Source organism: Canis lupus, chromosome 17, assembly GCF_011100685.1.
Source record: "Canis lupus familiaris isolate Mischka breed German Shepherd chromosome 17, alternate assembly UU_Cfam_GSD_1.0, whole genome shotgun sequence".
Classification (NCBI taxonomy): Eukaryota; Metazoa; Chordata; class Mammalia; order Carnivora; family Canidae; genus Canis; species Canis lupus.
Genome location: NC_049238.1, coordinates 21,600,501 through 21,616,878, shown reverse-complemented (window position 1 = coordinate 21,616,878; position 16,378 = coordinate 21,600,501). Strand labels below are relative to the sequence as shown.

The window sequence follows — 16,378 nt, the reverse complement described above, 5'->3', positions numbered from 1 at the left end:
GAAAAGAAAGTCTTAACAACAGAATTTACAAAATTTAAAGAAATTGACATTCTTAGGACACACCATGCACAAAAAATTAACTCTAAATGAGTCATAGACCTAACGTAAAATCTAGAAAAAGTCTAAGTATTTCTTCACTTTGGTTAATAATTGATTTATATATTTGGCAGCTCCCACATTCGGAGCATATATATTGAGGATTGTTAAGTCCTCTTGTTGAATAGATCCTTTAAGTATGATATAGTGTCCCTCTTCATCTCTCACTACAGTCTTTGGGGTAAATTTTAGTTTATCTGATATAAGGATGGCTACCCCTGCTTTCTTTTGAGGACCATTCGAATGGTAAATGGTTCTCCAACCTTTTATTTTCAGGCTGTAGGTGTCCTTCTGTCTAAAATGAGTCTCTTGTAGACAGCAAATAGATGGGTCCTGCTTTTTTATCCAGTCTGAAACCCTGCGCCTTTTGATGGGGTCATTAAGCCCGTTCACATTCAGAGTTACTATGTTGAGATATGAGTTTAGTGTCATCATGATATCTATTCAGTCTTTGTTTTTGTGAACTGTTCCACTGAATTTCTTCTTAAAGGGGAATTTTAAGAGTCCCCCTTAAAATTTCTTGCAGAGCTGGTTTGGAGGTCACATATTCTTTTAGTTGCTGCCTGTCTTGGAAGCTCTTTATCTCTCCTTCCATTTTGAATGAGAGCCTTGCTGGATAAAGTATTCTTGGTTGCATGTTCTTCTCATTTAGGACCCTGAATATATCCTGCCAGCCCTTTCTGGCCTGCCAGGTCTCTGTGGAGAGGTCTGCTGTTACCCTAATACTCCTCCCCATAAAAGTCAGGGATTTCTTGTCTCTTGCTGCTTTAAGGATCTTCTCCTTATCTTTGGAATTTGCAAGCTTCACAATTAAATGTCGAGGTGTTGAACGGTTTTTATTGATTTTAGGGGGGGATCTCTCTATTTCCTGGATCTGAATGCCTGTTTCCCTTCCCAGATTAGGAAAGTTTTCAGCTAGAATTTGTTCAAATACATATTCTGGCCCTCTGTCCCTTTCGGCGCCCTCGGGAACCCCAATTAAACGTAGGTTTTTCTTTCTCAGGCTGTCGTTTATTTCCCTTAATCTATCTTCATGGTCTTTTAATTGTTTGTCTCTTTTTTCCTCAGTTTCCCTCTTTGCTATCAACTTGTCTTCTATGTCACTCACTCGTTCTTCCACCTCGTTAACCCTCGTCGTTAGGACTTCTAGTTTGGATTGCATCTCATTCAATTGATTTTTAATTTCTGCCTGATTAGCTCTAAATTCTGCAGTCATGAAGTCTCTTGAGTCCTTTATACTTTTTTCTAGAGCCACCAGTAGCTGTATAATAGTGCTTCTGAATTGGCTTTCTGACATTGAATTGTAATCCAGATTTTGTAACTCTGTGGGAGAGAGGACTGTTTCTGATTCTCTTTTGAGGTGAGGTTTTCCTTCTAGTCATTTTGCTCAGTGCAGAGTGGCCAAAAGCAAGTTGTATTGGGAAAAAGAGAAAAAGAGAGGAGAGAAAGAAGGAAAGAAAAGAGAAAGAGAAAAAAAAGGGAAGAGAAAAAAAAAAACGAAAGAAAAAGAAAAAGAAGAAAAAGAGAAAAAGAAAGGAGAAAAAAAAAGGGGGGGGTGGGGGAAGGAAACAAAGCAAAACAAAACAAAACAAAAAAACAAAAAACAAAACAAAACAAACAAAACAAAACAAAACAAAAAAAAGAACCACAGGGGAGTATCTTCTGATTCTGTGTTCTTTAAGTCCCTTGGCTTCTCCTGGAAGTTGTCAGTCTAGCTGGTGTTCTGGGGGAGGGGCCTGTTGTGCTGATTTTCAGGTGTTAGCAGTTGGGGGAGCTGCTGTGCCCCTGCCTGGTGCAGGGCTCAGTGGGGGTTGTTTACCCCGTGAGGCCGCAGGAGGAACAGCCCCAGTGGCGGGGCAGCTCTGGAAACCTGGATTCAGCTCCGGCAGGAACTCCGTCTGCAGGGCCTGGAGGCTCCGGGGCGGGGCCGCTGATCTGCTCAGCTCGGGGCAGGAGCGTCCTCGCTGTCCTGGGCCCTCCCGGCCTCTGCCTGTCCCGGGGGAGGCCGGATCCTGGGCTGTGTCCCGGCGCCCTGTGCTCCGGAGCCTGCGCTGTTGGATTCGCGCTCCCGGGCCGTGCAACCCCCTCCGCGGAGCCGCCGCCCGAGCCCCTCCGAGCTGCTCCTGGAACCGCGCAGGCCCCTCTGCACGGAGCCTCTTCCTCTGCCCGAGCCCGGCCGAGCTGCTCCCGGGGCCGCGCAGCCCCCTCCGCGCAGCCCCCTCCGCGGAGCCGCCGCCCGAGCCCCCCGAGCTGCTCCGGGTCCCGCCGTGCGCGCTGCAGCCCTTAGGGAGCTCGGCGCACTCTCCTGGGCGCGGAGTTGCTGTTACTGTCCCGGGGAGCCAGAGGGTATCCCCTCCCTCCTGGGTCCTGCTCCAACTCCCCGCGAGCCCCTTTCCGCCCGGGAAGGTCGGTGCAGCTCCTGCGTCTCCGGGACGGGGCTCTCCTGTCCTGGGGACACTCGCCCCGGCCTCAGCCCGGCTCCTCGCGGGGCCCCTCCCCCTTGGAGGCCTTTGTTTCTTTATTTCCTTTTCCCCGTCTTCCTACCTTGATAGAAGCGCGAACTCTGGGATCCCTGGGTGGCGCAGCGGTTTAGCGCCTGCCTTTGGCCCAGGGCGCGATCCTGGAGACCCAGGATCAAATCCCACATCGGGCTCCCGGTGCATGGAGCCTGCTTCTCCCTCTGCCCCCCACCCTCTCTCTCTCTCTTTCTCTCTCTGTGTGTGTGACTATCATAAATAAATAAAAATTAAAAAGAAAAAAAAAAAAGAAGCGCGAACTCTTCTCACTGTTGCATTCCAGCTGGTCTCTCTTTAAATCTCAGGCCGAATTCATAGATTTTCAGGATAATTTGAAGGTTTTCTAGGTAGTTTGGTGGAGACAGGTGATTTGGAGACCCTACTCTTCCGCCATCTTGCTCCCAATTCTAGAAAAAGTCTAGAAAAAAAAGGAGAAAATCTTTGCAAATAGGGATGGCAAAGTTTTCTCAAATAAATCCAAAAAAAAAAAAGCTGACATATATAGAAGGGAAAATAACGTTATAACTATTTTTGATAATAAATTAAAACCATTGGTCTTCAAGGTGCCTCGTGCTCAGTTAATTGAGTGGCTTCAGCTGAGGTCATGATCTCAGAGTCCTGGGATAGAGCCCCAAGTTGGGCTCTACACACAGCTGGGAGTCTGCTTCAGAATTCTCTCCCTCTGCTCCTCCCCTTTCTCAGTAAACTAAATAAATAAATCTTTAACAAATAAATAAAACTATTGATTTTTAATTAATTAATTTTTTAAATTTAGTGTATATTTTTTATTGGAGTTTGATTTGCCAACATATAGCATAACACTCAGTGCTCATGCTGTCAAGTGTCCCCTCAGTGTCCCCTCAGTGCCCATCACCCAGTCACCCCAACCTCCTGCCCGTTTCCCTATCTACCACCCCTTGTTCATTTCCCAGAGTTAGGGGTCTCTCATGTTCTGTCACCCTCACTGATATTTCCCACTCATTTTCTCACCTTTCCCCTTTAATCCCTTTCACTATTTTTTATATTCCCCAAATAAATGAGACCATATGTTTGTCCTTCTCTGACTGACTTACTTCACTCAGCAAAATACCCTCCAGTTCCATCCACGTGGAAGCAAATGGTAGGTATTTGTCATTTCTAATGGCTGAGTAATATTCCATTGTATATATAGAGCACATCTTCTTTATCCATTCATCTTTCAATGGACACCAAGGCTCCTCCCACAGTTTGGCTATTGTGGACATTGCTGCTACACACATTGGGGTGCAGGTGTCCTGCCGTTTCACTGCAGCTGTATCTTTGGGGTAAATCCCCAGCAGTGCAATTGCTGGGTCATAGGGTAGCTCTATTTTTAACTCTTTGAGGAACCTCCACACAGTTTTCCAGAGTGGCTATACCGGTTCACATTCTCACCAACAGTGCAAGAGGGTTCCCCTTTCTCCACATCCTCTCCAACATTTGTTGTTTCCTGTCTTGTTAATTTTCACCATTCACCCTGTTGTGGGGTGGTATCTCATTGTGGTTTTGATTTGTATTTCCCTGAGGGCAAGTAATGCGGAGCATTTTCTCATGTGCTTGTTGGCCATGTCTATGTCTTCCTCTGTGAAATTTCTGTTCATGTCTTTTGCCCATTTCATGATTGCATTAACACTATTGATCTTTAAAACACACCATTAAAGGGATGCCTGAGTGGCTCAGTGGTTTAAAAATAAATAATAGGGATGCCTGGGTGGCGCAGCGGTTTGGCGCCTGCCTTTGGCCCAGGGCGCGATCCTGGAGACCCGGGATCGAATCCCATATCAGGCTCTCGGTGCATGGAGCCTGCTTCTCCCTCTGCCTGTGTCTCTGCCTCTCTCTCTCTCTCTCTGTGACTATCATAAGTAAATAAATAAAAAAAAAAATTAAAAAAAAAATAAATAAAAAAAAAATAAATAATATTTAAATGAATGAATGAATACACCATTAAGAAAAATAAAATGCAAATCAGAGACTGGAAGAAAATACTCAAGACACATCTATCAAAGATACGGCATTCAGAATATAATTTTTAAGAAATACTACAATTCCGGGCAGCCCCGGTGGCGTAGTGGTTTACCGCCACCTGCAGCCCAGGGCGTGATCCTGGAGACCCTGGATCGAGTCCCATGTCAGGCTCTCTGCATGGAGCCTGCTTCTCCCTCTGCCTGTGTCTCTGCCTCTCTCTCTCTCTCTCTCTCTCCCTCTCTCTCTCTCTCTCTCTCTCTGCATTTCTATGAATAAATAAAATCTTTATAAAAATGCTACAATTCCATAGCAAGACAGACAACTCAACATTTAAAAATGGGCCAAAGAGGGGTGCCTGGGTGTCTTAGTTGGTTAAGCTTCTGACTTCAGTTCAGGTCATGATCCAGGGTCCTGGGGTCGAGCCCCCAGTCAGGCTTCCTGCTCGGCAAAGAGTCTGCTTCTCCTTCTACCCCTCTCCCTACTTGTGTCCGTTCTTTCTCTCATACTCTATCAAGTAAATACATTAAAAAATCTTTATTTTTTAAAGATTTTATTTATGTATTCATGAGAGACACAGAGAGAGGCAGAGACACAGGCAGAGGGAGAAGCAGGCTCCAAACAGGAAGCCCAATGCAGGACTTGATCCCAGGATCCTGGGACTCAGGGATTACACCCTGAGCCAAAGGTAGACGCTCAACTGCTGAGCCACCCAGGAACCCCAAAAACAAAATCTTTAATTGGGCAAAAGATATGAACAGGTGCTTCCCAGAAGATATATGAATGGCTAATAAGCACATGACAGATGTTCTATATCATTATTCATCAGGAAAATATTAAAATGACAATGAAACACCACTATACACCCTTAAAATTGGCTAAAATTAAAGACTTATTCCTATACACTGCTGATAGGAATATAAAATTATACCACCAATTTGGAAAACAGGCAAATTTTTTAAAAAAGTTTAACACACTCCAGACATATGACCAATCAACCTAAGATGGCATATCTTGGTAAAACAATACCATCTCAGGTATTTATCAAGAGAAAAAGAAAAAAAGGGCCAGCCCGGGTGGCTCAGCAGTTTAGCGCCGCCTTCAGCCCAGGGCGTGATCTGGAGACCCGGGATCAAGACCCACATCGGGCTCCCTGCCTGGAGCCTGCTTCTCCCTCTGCTTGTGTCTCTGCCTCTCTCTCTGCATCTCTCTGTGTCTCTCGTGATAAATAAATAAAATCTTAAACAAAAAAATTCCCACAAAGAAGTGCACATGGATGTTCGGAACAGCTTTATTTTAATACTCCCAGAAGGCAAAGAACCCAAATGTCTCAAGGAAGATGGCTAAACAAATTATGGTATTTGTATAATGAAATTCTATTCAGCAATAAAAATTCGTTCTCATTCAAAACCACTATTTTGAATGAAAAAAATCATGCAAAAATAGAACATACTACCTGATTTCATTATATAAAATCCTAGAACATGCAAACCACTGTATGGTGACAGAAAGAAAGGGCAGTGCTGTCTGGGAACAGGAGTAGGGAAAAGAATGGATGACAAAGGAACCCAAAAAAACTTGGGGGAGGGATAGTGACTGTAGTGACACTGTTATGGTTATTTACACATGTCAAAGCTAATCAGTATGGTTTCACTCATACATGGAATATAAGAAATAGTGAAAAGGATTATAAGGGAAAGGGGAGGGGAATTGAGTGAGAAAAATTAGGAAGACAAACCATGAGACTCCTAACTGGGAAATAAACCAAGGATTTGGGAAGGGGAGGTTGGTGGGAGCGGGATAGGGTAACTGGGGGACGGGCAATGAGGAGGGCACTTGATAGGATGAGCACTGGATGTTATAATCTATATTGAAAATTTGATTTAAATTTTAAAAATGTAAAAAAAAAGAGCTGATCATACTGTATGCTTTAAGTATGTATACTGTAAAGATGCATTCTATTGTACTTCAATGATACCTCAATAAAAGTATAAAAAAATTTTAACAGGAATTAGCAGTACTCTAGGACCAAAACCCACCATCCAAAACAATGGGAGAAATCTCTACTTGGAAGACTTGCTAGTATCAGGAGGCCAATAAGAGTCAAGTCCCCTCTGACTCCTCTTAGTAAACTGTCACCATAGGAATTTCATCACTGTCAGTGTAAGACTCAAATATACCCATATCCCTTCTCATGAATAAGCATAAGCACATTAAAAACAATAATAACAACAACCAAAAAAAAACAATACTTCATATGATCAGCATGATTAACATCTTGGGAATTAATCAACATGGTTAAGAAATCACTCCCCCTAGGTCTCTTTTATTTTTCAAAGTTTCAACAAAAACGATTGTTTTACAATACTTGTCAAATGAGGGTACTTGATTGCTCACAAAATCTCAGATTAATCCTAAACTTCGATGGCTCCTCTCAGAGGGACTGCGACATCTCCTCTCAGAGGGACTGCGACATTTCCTCTCAGAGGGACTGCGACATCTCCTCTCAGAAGGGCTCCGATGGCTCTTTACAGAGAGACTGTGATAGCTCCTCTCAGAGGGACTGTGATGGCTCTTCTGAGAAGGACTGCGATGGCTCCACTGAGAGGGACGGTGATGGCTCTTCTGAGAAGGACTGCGATGGCTCCTCTCAGAGGGACTGTGATGGCTCTTCTGATAAGGACTGCGATGGCTCCACTGAGAGGGACGGTGATGGCTCTTCTGAGAAGGACTGCGATGGCTCCTCTCAGAGGGACTGTGATGACTCTTTTGAGGACTTCGAAGGCTCCTCTCAGAGGGACTGTGATGACTCTTTTGAGGACTTCGAAGGCTCCTCTCAGAGGGACTGTGATGACTCTTTTGAGGACTTCGAAGGCTCCTCTCAGGGGGACTGTGATGACTCTTTTGAGAAGGACCGTGATGCCTCCTCTCAGAGGCACTGTGATGGCTCTTTTGCGAAGGACCACGATGGCTCCTCTCAGAGGCACCGTGATAGCTCCTTCCAGAGAGACTACGAGGGCTCCTATCAGAGGGACTGTGATGGCTTTTTTCAGAAAGACTGTGATGGCTCCTCTCACAGGGACTGTGATGACTCTTTTGAGGAAGACTGCGATGACTCCTCTCAGAGGCACTTTGATGGCTCCTCTCAGAGAGACTGTGATGGCTTTTTTCAGACAGACTGTGATGGCTCCTCTCAGAGGGAATGTGATGGCTCTTCTGAGAAGTACTTCGATGGCTCCTCTCAGAGGGACTGCGACATCTCCTCTCAGAGGGACTGCGATGGCTCCTTACAGAGGAATTATATGGGGTTCTCTCCCTTAAGAAGCTGTGGTTTTGCTTCTTGGGTGCGAGTTTCTCTTTAAGGTGGCTGTGTGAGGTTCTGTGAGGTGAACCATGTAGATTTCTCCCTCCGACTTGAACTCCGGTTCCTGTTTTGGAGTTCTTGGACTCCTGGCTAGAGATTTCACTTCTGTAGAGCTTTTTCTTACCTTTGCTGCTAGAGTCATTTTGAACAATACCCATAGGCTGTCCAAGTGAACTGGTTTTGAAAGCGGCACTTCCTTGGGAAACTATGGGCTTAGGCAGTTGGGTACGTCTGAGTTGGAAAGAGCTATCTCTTTCTGGTGGTTGAGCTGATCTGAATTGCTCTCTTTCTTCCCATAACATGTTCTGCTTAGTGGTTATGTCTACTGGCTTTACCTTAACAACTGACATCCTGTCTCTTTTGATATCTCTTGATAGGTAATCATTTCTGGCTCTTTGTTTTAGATGCTGGTTTTTGCTTGACCACGAATGGTCTGGCCGTGGCCTGTCCACGGGCTTCTGCCCAGCAGAAGTCATAATTCTGTGTGCTGTCTGCAATGCTTGCTTTAGGCCTTGAAAAAGCAGTTGAATGAATTTGGGTTGGGAGGATTTCTTAGATTGTCTTCTTAAAGACGCAGAGGTAGTTTGAGATGTTCCAGTCCTCTTGCTTCTTACCTGGGCTGGTAATTCCCTAGAAGGACTCTGTATTATGCTTCTACCGTTTGTGTAGAGTTTTGTGTTTTGTGTTCTGCTTCCCTTGGTGATTCTTTTCATTGGGTATGGGTATTTTGGATTATGGGTCTTTTTGGTTTTCCTTTTAGCCCATTTTACATTCTGATTGCTTTCAGAGACACTCTCTGGTAGAGAGTGAACCTGACTAAATTCATAGAGCCCCGGCTTTCTAATTTCTGTCTTTCCTACTAGGTCAGGGCCTCTATACTGCCTTCGCCTGATGTGGACTCGTACAGGAGAAGGAGACTGGGAAGATCCAGACTGGAAATATATCGTAGAAGTAGGACTCTTGGAAGCTCGAGTATAGACTTTCGCTGACCTTAGCGATGGTGATATAGGACTTCGTGGTGTGATGGGTCTGTCTCTTCTGTGGTACTTTGGGACTTGGGGTCTTTTCCCAGTTTGCAACCTAAAGCCAAGTTGCAACCTAATCTCTCCGTGGCCCTCAGGAGTGCGTACAAGGTGGAGCTGTGGATAGATAAGAAGGTAAGGTCCGAAAGTGCCCTGTAATTTATGACAGCAATTAAATCCTGCACATCGGCCACACTGTAAGCAGATAGGGTATTTTAAAACCAGACCTGAAGTTAGAGGCGGAGGTACATTTGGGGGTATTTGACTCCTTAACAGTTTTGCTGCTATTTTTAGCTGCAGATCTTGTAGCAACTGGAACTGTTCTGAGAAGTCAGTCTTGGCCTGGTGGGGAAGATAACTTGGCTTGAGACTGTGTTGGGACTCAAAACTCAAAGAGTTCTCACTCTCTTCCACTGGAACAGAATCTTTCCTGGTGAAAACTATATTGAAGGAAGACTCTAGCTGTACTGGGGCAGGAGGCTGGCCCTCTGATGTGCTGAATGGTATGTGCTGAAAGATGTCCTGGGATATATCAGTGAGCTTTGAACTTTTCTTTAATCTCACTCTAGTCCCAGAATATTGCTGTATTATGGAGGACATGGAGCTACGTGTCCATATTCTTAAGGCTGTTCTTTGCTCGTGACCACGACATGAAGTGTGCCTCTGAATGTAGTTTCTGGCCACTGAAGGCTGAGGAATAACACCTCGACCTTTCTCTAGCAGACTCTGGGAAGGCTTCATCAGTTCAGCTGGAACCCCAAATAAATTCTGGATAGATTGACGGATATCTCTAGTGGCTCTTTCCATTAAAGATGTTGGAGAACAAAGCTTCCTTTCCATCGTGGTTCCCAAGACATCCCCCAACATTAGCATATTGGAGAGATATTTTCGAGGTAGTCGCTGTCTCCAGGAGTGATTCTCCCAGACGTTCTGTTGTCTGCCCAGGACAGAGCTGGTAAGGCCTCTTTGAATTCTCGAGCCTGAGTGGAATGTCCTAGGTGGTGATCTCCAGCTTTGTGGTGGATGTTGGGATAGGCCCTGGAGTGAGTTCCCTAGCTCTTCCACCTGCTTCTTGTCAGTCGTCTTAGATATGACACCCACTCCTGAGATCTCAAAATGTGGAGTTTCTACAATGTTAGCTATCTTATCAGAGAGTTGATTGTGAAGGGAAAAGGGAAGAGTTGAAGATTGTATCATAGTAGGGTCTATAAAGGACTCTTCAGGCTGAAAAATATCTGTCCCAATGTTTCTTATATCCAAGGCCCTTGATACTTCTGGCACCTCAAAATCACAAAGGCTTCCGAATTCTGTTTCACCAGAACTTGTGATGAGGGAGTTGGAAGAGTTATGGAGAAATCTAGAGAAATAGTTCCCTATTTGTAACTCCTCTCTTGATGTAAAATCCTCACATTCCCTATTCTGATATACCTGTCGTAGATTCAAATCCTCAGATTCCATCATTTGAGGAGGCCTTATTTTTATCCCTATTGCTTTCACAGCCTGAAGCCCTTGTTCATGAGTGAACACTGCAGGCTCCTCAAAGGGACATGCTGGCTGTGAGAGTAATTCTGCAGATTTCACATGGGTATTTGGCCTTGGAGTTAATTCCACGGGTTCTACCATTTCTTGAAGATTGAAGCAATCTATTACTTCTATCGCTGATCCTAATGCTACTCCTATTGGTTCTACAACCTGAGGAATTGGCCCTGGTGCTAACTCCTCAGATTTTACAATTTGAAGTGGTGGCCATGGGATTAACACAGTCTTTACAATCTGAAAGCCTGTCAACTTCATTATGTCCAAAATTTGGTGTGTTGGCTCTGTGGTTAATTCTTTAGATTTTACACTTTGCAACCACAGCTCTGAGGTAAACTCAGAGGGTCTCACATCTTGCAGTTTTGGGGTCAGCTGAACATAGTCTATCATTTGAAAGGCTGGCCCTGGGGTTAATGCTACAGACTTCACAACCTGAAGTGGTGGCCCAGGAGTCACTTTCACATACTCAGTAACTTTTTGGGGGGCTCCCGGGGTTATTCCTATTGAGAGCGCAGCTTGAAGCTGTGTCTTTGTGGATCCTGGGACTTGATCTAGTGGCTTTGGACTAATCCTCATAACTTCTGTAATTTGAGCCCGTACTCCTGGAGCTCTCTGTGAATATTTTATACTTTGATTCTGTGACTGTGGTAGCCCCACTGATCCATCCCCTGGCTGCCATGTCTCAGATGTGAGCTCTACAGACTCTGTGTGTCCTACAGCTTGACCTGTTTGCTTTTGGAGCAACGCTAAAGATTGTCTCCTTTGAAGCCACTGCCTAGAGGTTAAACCCACAGATTCAGGAACTTGATATCCTAGCCCTGATGTCATTTCTGGAGATTCTGGAACATGATGCAATGACTTTGTAATCAGTGCCTCAGATTCTCCTCTTCGCAGTCTTTTCTCAGAGATCACCTCCACAAATTCTAGTGCTTGAGGATAGGGCCTAGGACATCTCTCTGAATATCCAGTGGTTTCGCTTACTGGCTTTGGGGTCACTCTGAGGAATTCCTTCCCTTTTTGCCTTGCCTTGGAGGTCAATCCCACAGTTTCTGTAGTGTGATGCCTGGGCTCTAGTGTAATCTCTTCAGATCCTACAGCTTGCTGCAGTGGCCTTGTATGTAACTCTCTCAAATCTCTAAGTTGAGGCCGTGACTCAGAGAGCAACTCTAGAGTTTCTGGGATTTGGTAGCTTTTCTTTAGGGTTAATTTCGAGGATTTAGAACCTTGATTCCTTAGCACTGGAGTCAGATCAACAGATTCTGGTACTTGAAGATCTAGCCTTAGAGGCACTCTTGAAGAATCCATGGCTTTACTTGTTGGCTTTGGGGTCAACTCCACAGATTTTTCTGTGGTTTCATTGCCTTGATGTGCCAACCTTTCTGTGATGTGATAAACTGGTATTGAAATCAAATTCATAGATTTAGGGACTTGATGCTTTGGTGTCGGGATCATCTCTGCACATTCTACAAACTGATGCCCTGGCCTAGGGATTATCTCAGAGTCTGTGATTTGATAGCTTCTTTTCCGATTTAGCATCTCAGCTTTTGTTCCTTGAAGCAGTGCCCCCGGTGCTAACTCTACAGATTTTGTATCTTGCTGTAGAGAGGCTGAGGACAATTTCACATGTTTTATACTTTGCAACTTTGGATCTGGAGTAAACTCCAAAGATTTCTCACCTCGTTGCTGTGATTCCGGAGACCAATCCGAAAATTTAACGCTAGTCAACAATGGTCCTGGTGCAAACTTTTTAGTTGCCTCTGGTGCCAACACCACCGATTTCATACCTTGCCATCCTGAAGTCAGCTCTCGACAATTCGTACCTTGCTGTTGGAACCCTGGTGTCAATTCTACCGAGTTCATATCTTGAAAACATGGCTCTGGTGCAAAGGCCTCAGAGTTAGCATGTGGTGACTTGAGGCACGTTGACAACCCTAAAGAATTAGCACTTTGACAATGTGGCAATAGGTTTGATTTCAAAGATTTCACATCTTGAGAACGTGGCTCTGATTCAAACATCACAGATTTCTGCCAGAGGCAAGAACTCAAATCCTTAGAATTCACATTTTGAGTTTGCGGTCCTGGTTTCAACTCCAGAGATTTCACATCTTGAAAACACAGCTTTGGTGCAAACACCACAGATCTCACACTATGTTGTCTAAGGTGTGAGGGCAACTCCTCAGAATTCATACCTTGAGGATGTGGCCCTGGATTTAACTCCACATATTTCATTTTTTTAAAACATGGCTCTAGTGCAAACATCTCACATTTCAAGTCTTGCAGCTCGGAGCCTGAAATCAGTTTCACAGAATTTGCACCACAAAGCAGTGGCTCTTTGTTCATCTCCACCGACTTTACATCGTTCAGCAGTGGCTCTGGTAAAAATAACACAGATTTCATACCATTTAACGGAGAGCCTAAAGTGAACACCGACTGTACAACTTGTGGCTGTGACCCACAGTGATTCTCCAAAAACTGGATTTCTGGAAACTTTGTCCCTGGAATTAACTCAGAAGATTTTACACCTTGCCAATATGCTCCAGCATTGAACAGAACAGATTTTGTACCTTGATATTCTGATGTAGGGTTAGTTTCAGAGGGCTTTGTGCCGTGCAACTGTGGCCCTGGATTAAACTTTATGGAATTTATGCATTGAAGTTCTAACCCTGGTTTCAAATCAGAAGAATTCATGCTTTGCAGCTGTGGGCCCCAGTTGAACTCCCGTGATGTTATACCTTGAAACTGTGTCCCTGGAGTCAATTCACATTTCACATTTTGTAAATGTTGCATAGGGTTGAACATAACAGATTTTACACCTAGAACTTCTGTTCCCAGATTCAAATCAAAAGGTCCCATACCTTGACATTTAATCCCTGAAGTCAACTCAAAAGATTGTATACCTTGCAAAGGCGGCCCAAGTTTGCACCCCGTAGAATTTACACATGGTAATTTTGACTCTGGATTCAACTCAGAAGAATTTACACACTTCACCTGTGGCCCAGGGTTGCATTCCATAGGTGCTACACCTAGAAATTTTGACCCTGGAATCAATTCAGATTTCAAACATTGCAAATGTGATTCCAAGTTGAACACCACAGATGTCTCACTTTGCTTCTTAGTCCCTGGATTCACCTCAGATCCCATACCTTGACATTTTGTCCCTGAAGTCAACCCAAAAGACTGTACACCTTCCAAAAGTGGCCCACGTTTGCACCCCATAGAATTTACACATTGTAATTTTGGCTCTGCATTCAACTCAGAAGAATTTACACACTTCATCTGTGGCCCAGGGTTGCATTCCATAGGTGCAACACCTAGAAACTTCGACCCTGGAATCAATTCAGATTTCATATCTTGCAAATGCCGGTCAGGGTTGAACACCATAGATGTCTCACTTGCAATCTCTGTCCCTGAACTCACTTCAGAAGACTTCATACCTTGAAGTTTTGAAACTAAAGTTAATTCAGAAGGGTTTATACCTTGCAAAGGTGGCTCAGGGTTGCATCCAAAAGAATTTACGCACTGCAGTTTTGGGTTTGAAATAAATGCAGAAGAATTCACACCTTGCACATGTGGCCCAAGGCAGAACACCTGAGATTTTATACCTTGAAGCCCCGGCTGAGGATTCAACTCAGATTTTACACCTTTCAATTGTGGCCCAGTGCTGAATGCCACAAGATTTGTACACTGAAGCTGTGGCCCTGGATTCAATTCAGAGGATTTCCCACCTTGTAATTTAGGCTCATGCTTGAATTCCAGAAATTGCTCATATGGAAGCTTCACATCTGTGCACAACTCAGATTTTATCTCTTGTAGCTGTGGCCCAGGATTGAGCTCAAAAGACTGCATACCTTGAAGCATACCTGTTCCCTTGCCTAACTCGGGAGATTTCACATCTTGCAACTGCTGCTCGGGATTGAATTCCATAGCTTTCACATCGTGAAGCTTTGTCTCTTTGCATAATTCTGAAGATTTTATATGTTGCAGATGTGGTCCAGGATTGTATACCATAAATTTCATACTTTGAAGCTCTGGCCATGGTTTCAACTTACAAGATTTCTCTTCTTGCCACTGTTTCCCAGCTTTGAACTCGGAAGATATCACACTGCAAGTCTTTGATTTCAAGGCTAACTCAGAGGGGTTTGCAACCTGAAATTCTGGGTCATGTTTGACTTCTGTCGTTTTCATTATTCGAAGGTTTATGGACTCAGGAGATTTTGCACCTTGCAACTTTGCCCCGGGGTTGAATTTCATAGATTTCACACCTTGAAGGTGTGCCCCTGGTGTCAACATATGCAGTTTCCTGTTTTGTAACTCTGGGGCTGACCCAAACCCCAAAGATTTCACATCTTTGACCTTTGCACCTAGAGTCAATTCAAGAGATTTCATATCTTGCTGCATGGGTCTGGCAAGGAACTCCACAGATTCTCCACTTTGAAGCTTTGTTTCTGGTGCCAACTCAGAAGAGGTTACACCTTGTAACTGTGGAACAGGTTTTAACTCAACAGATTTCAAATCTCGAAGCCTGCACTCAGGTATCCAATCAGATTTCTCACCTTGTCTCTGTGGTCCAGGGTTGAACTCCACCGGTTTCATACCTTGAAACTTCCTCTTCTGGGTTAAATTAGATTTCCCACCTTGTAGCTTTGGACCATGGTTGAACTCAGAGGATTTCACTTCTTGAAGCTTTGACCCTGGGATCACTTTAGAAGACTTCATACCTTGAAAGTGTGATCTAGAACTGAACCCCGTAGATTTTGTATCTTGAAGCTTTATACCCATGATCAACTCAGAGCATTTCACATCTTGTAACTGTGGGCCTGATTTCACAGCTGGAAACTTCCTCCCCAGGGTCAAATCAGAAGATTTCTCACCTTGTAACTTTGGATTAGGTTTCAGTTCTACAGATTTCATACCTTGAAGCTTTCCCCTTGGGATCACTTGAGAAGACTTCACATCCTGCAAGTGTGGTCCAGACTTGAAATTCGTAGATTTAATGTCTTGAAGCTTTATGCCCATGATCAACCTAGAAGGTTTCATATCTTGTAACTGTGGGGCTGACTTGAAATCCACTGATTGCACCTTTTGAAGCTTTGTCCCTGATATCAGTTCGGAAGATTTCATACCCCTCAACTGTGGCCCAGGTTTGAACTTCACAGATTCCACATCTTGACACTCTGTTTCTGAGATTAACTTAGAACATTTCTCTCCTTGAAACTGTGGCTCAGGGCTGGACGCCAGTTTCATATTTTGAAGCTCTGATCCAAGGTTCAGGTCCGAGGATTTCACAACTTGCGTCTGGGGACTGGGGTCGCTTTCTTTATGTTTTACACTTTGAAGCTTTGACTGTGAGGTCCCCTCAGCAGCATTCACACCTTGTAACGATGACCCAAACAAATCTGTAAATTTGGCACCTTGAATCTTTGTCCCTGCAGTCGGTTTAGAAAAGGTTATGCCTTCCATCTGGGAACTTGGATTTAACTCAATAAATGTCATATCTTGGGACTTTGTCTCAGGTGATAACTTAGAAGATTTTAGATCTTGCCACTGTGACCCAGAGTTGAAATTCTCAGATTTCACACCTTGAAGCTTTGTCTGAAGAGTCAACTCAGATGACTTCATCCTTTTCAAGTGTCGTGGGGAGTTCAGCTCTATAGTTGTACCACTTTGTAATTGTGACACTTGGCTTAATACCCCAGATTTTGTGTCAGGAAGCTGTGGCTCTTGCGCAAGCACTAGAGACCTCACACCTTGAAGCTGTGCTCTTGGGGATGACTGTAAGGATTTCACTTCTTGAAGCTTTGGTCCTGCAGTCAATTTAGTAGATTTCCTATCATGCAAGCAAAGCCTAGATTTGAATGTCATAG

At 44.2% G+C, this 16,378-nt stretch overlaps 1 protein-coding gene across 1 annotated transcript; it reads right to left on the bottom strand.

Moving 5' to 3' along the window:
* Positions 1-6,890: 6,890 nt before the first annotated feature.
* On the bottom strand, positions 6,891-14,587 carry LOC119875648 (uncharacterized protein C2orf16-like). Its single transcript, XM_038561105.1, has one exon. It carries the CDS (start codon positions 14,529-14,531, stop codon positions 6,996-6,998), a length of 7,536 nt encoding a protein of 2,511 aa, XP_038417033.1. The 5' UTR covers positions 14,532-14,587; the 3' UTR covers positions 6,891-6,995.
* Between the last annotated feature and the right edge of the window lie 1,791 nt (positions 14,588-16,378).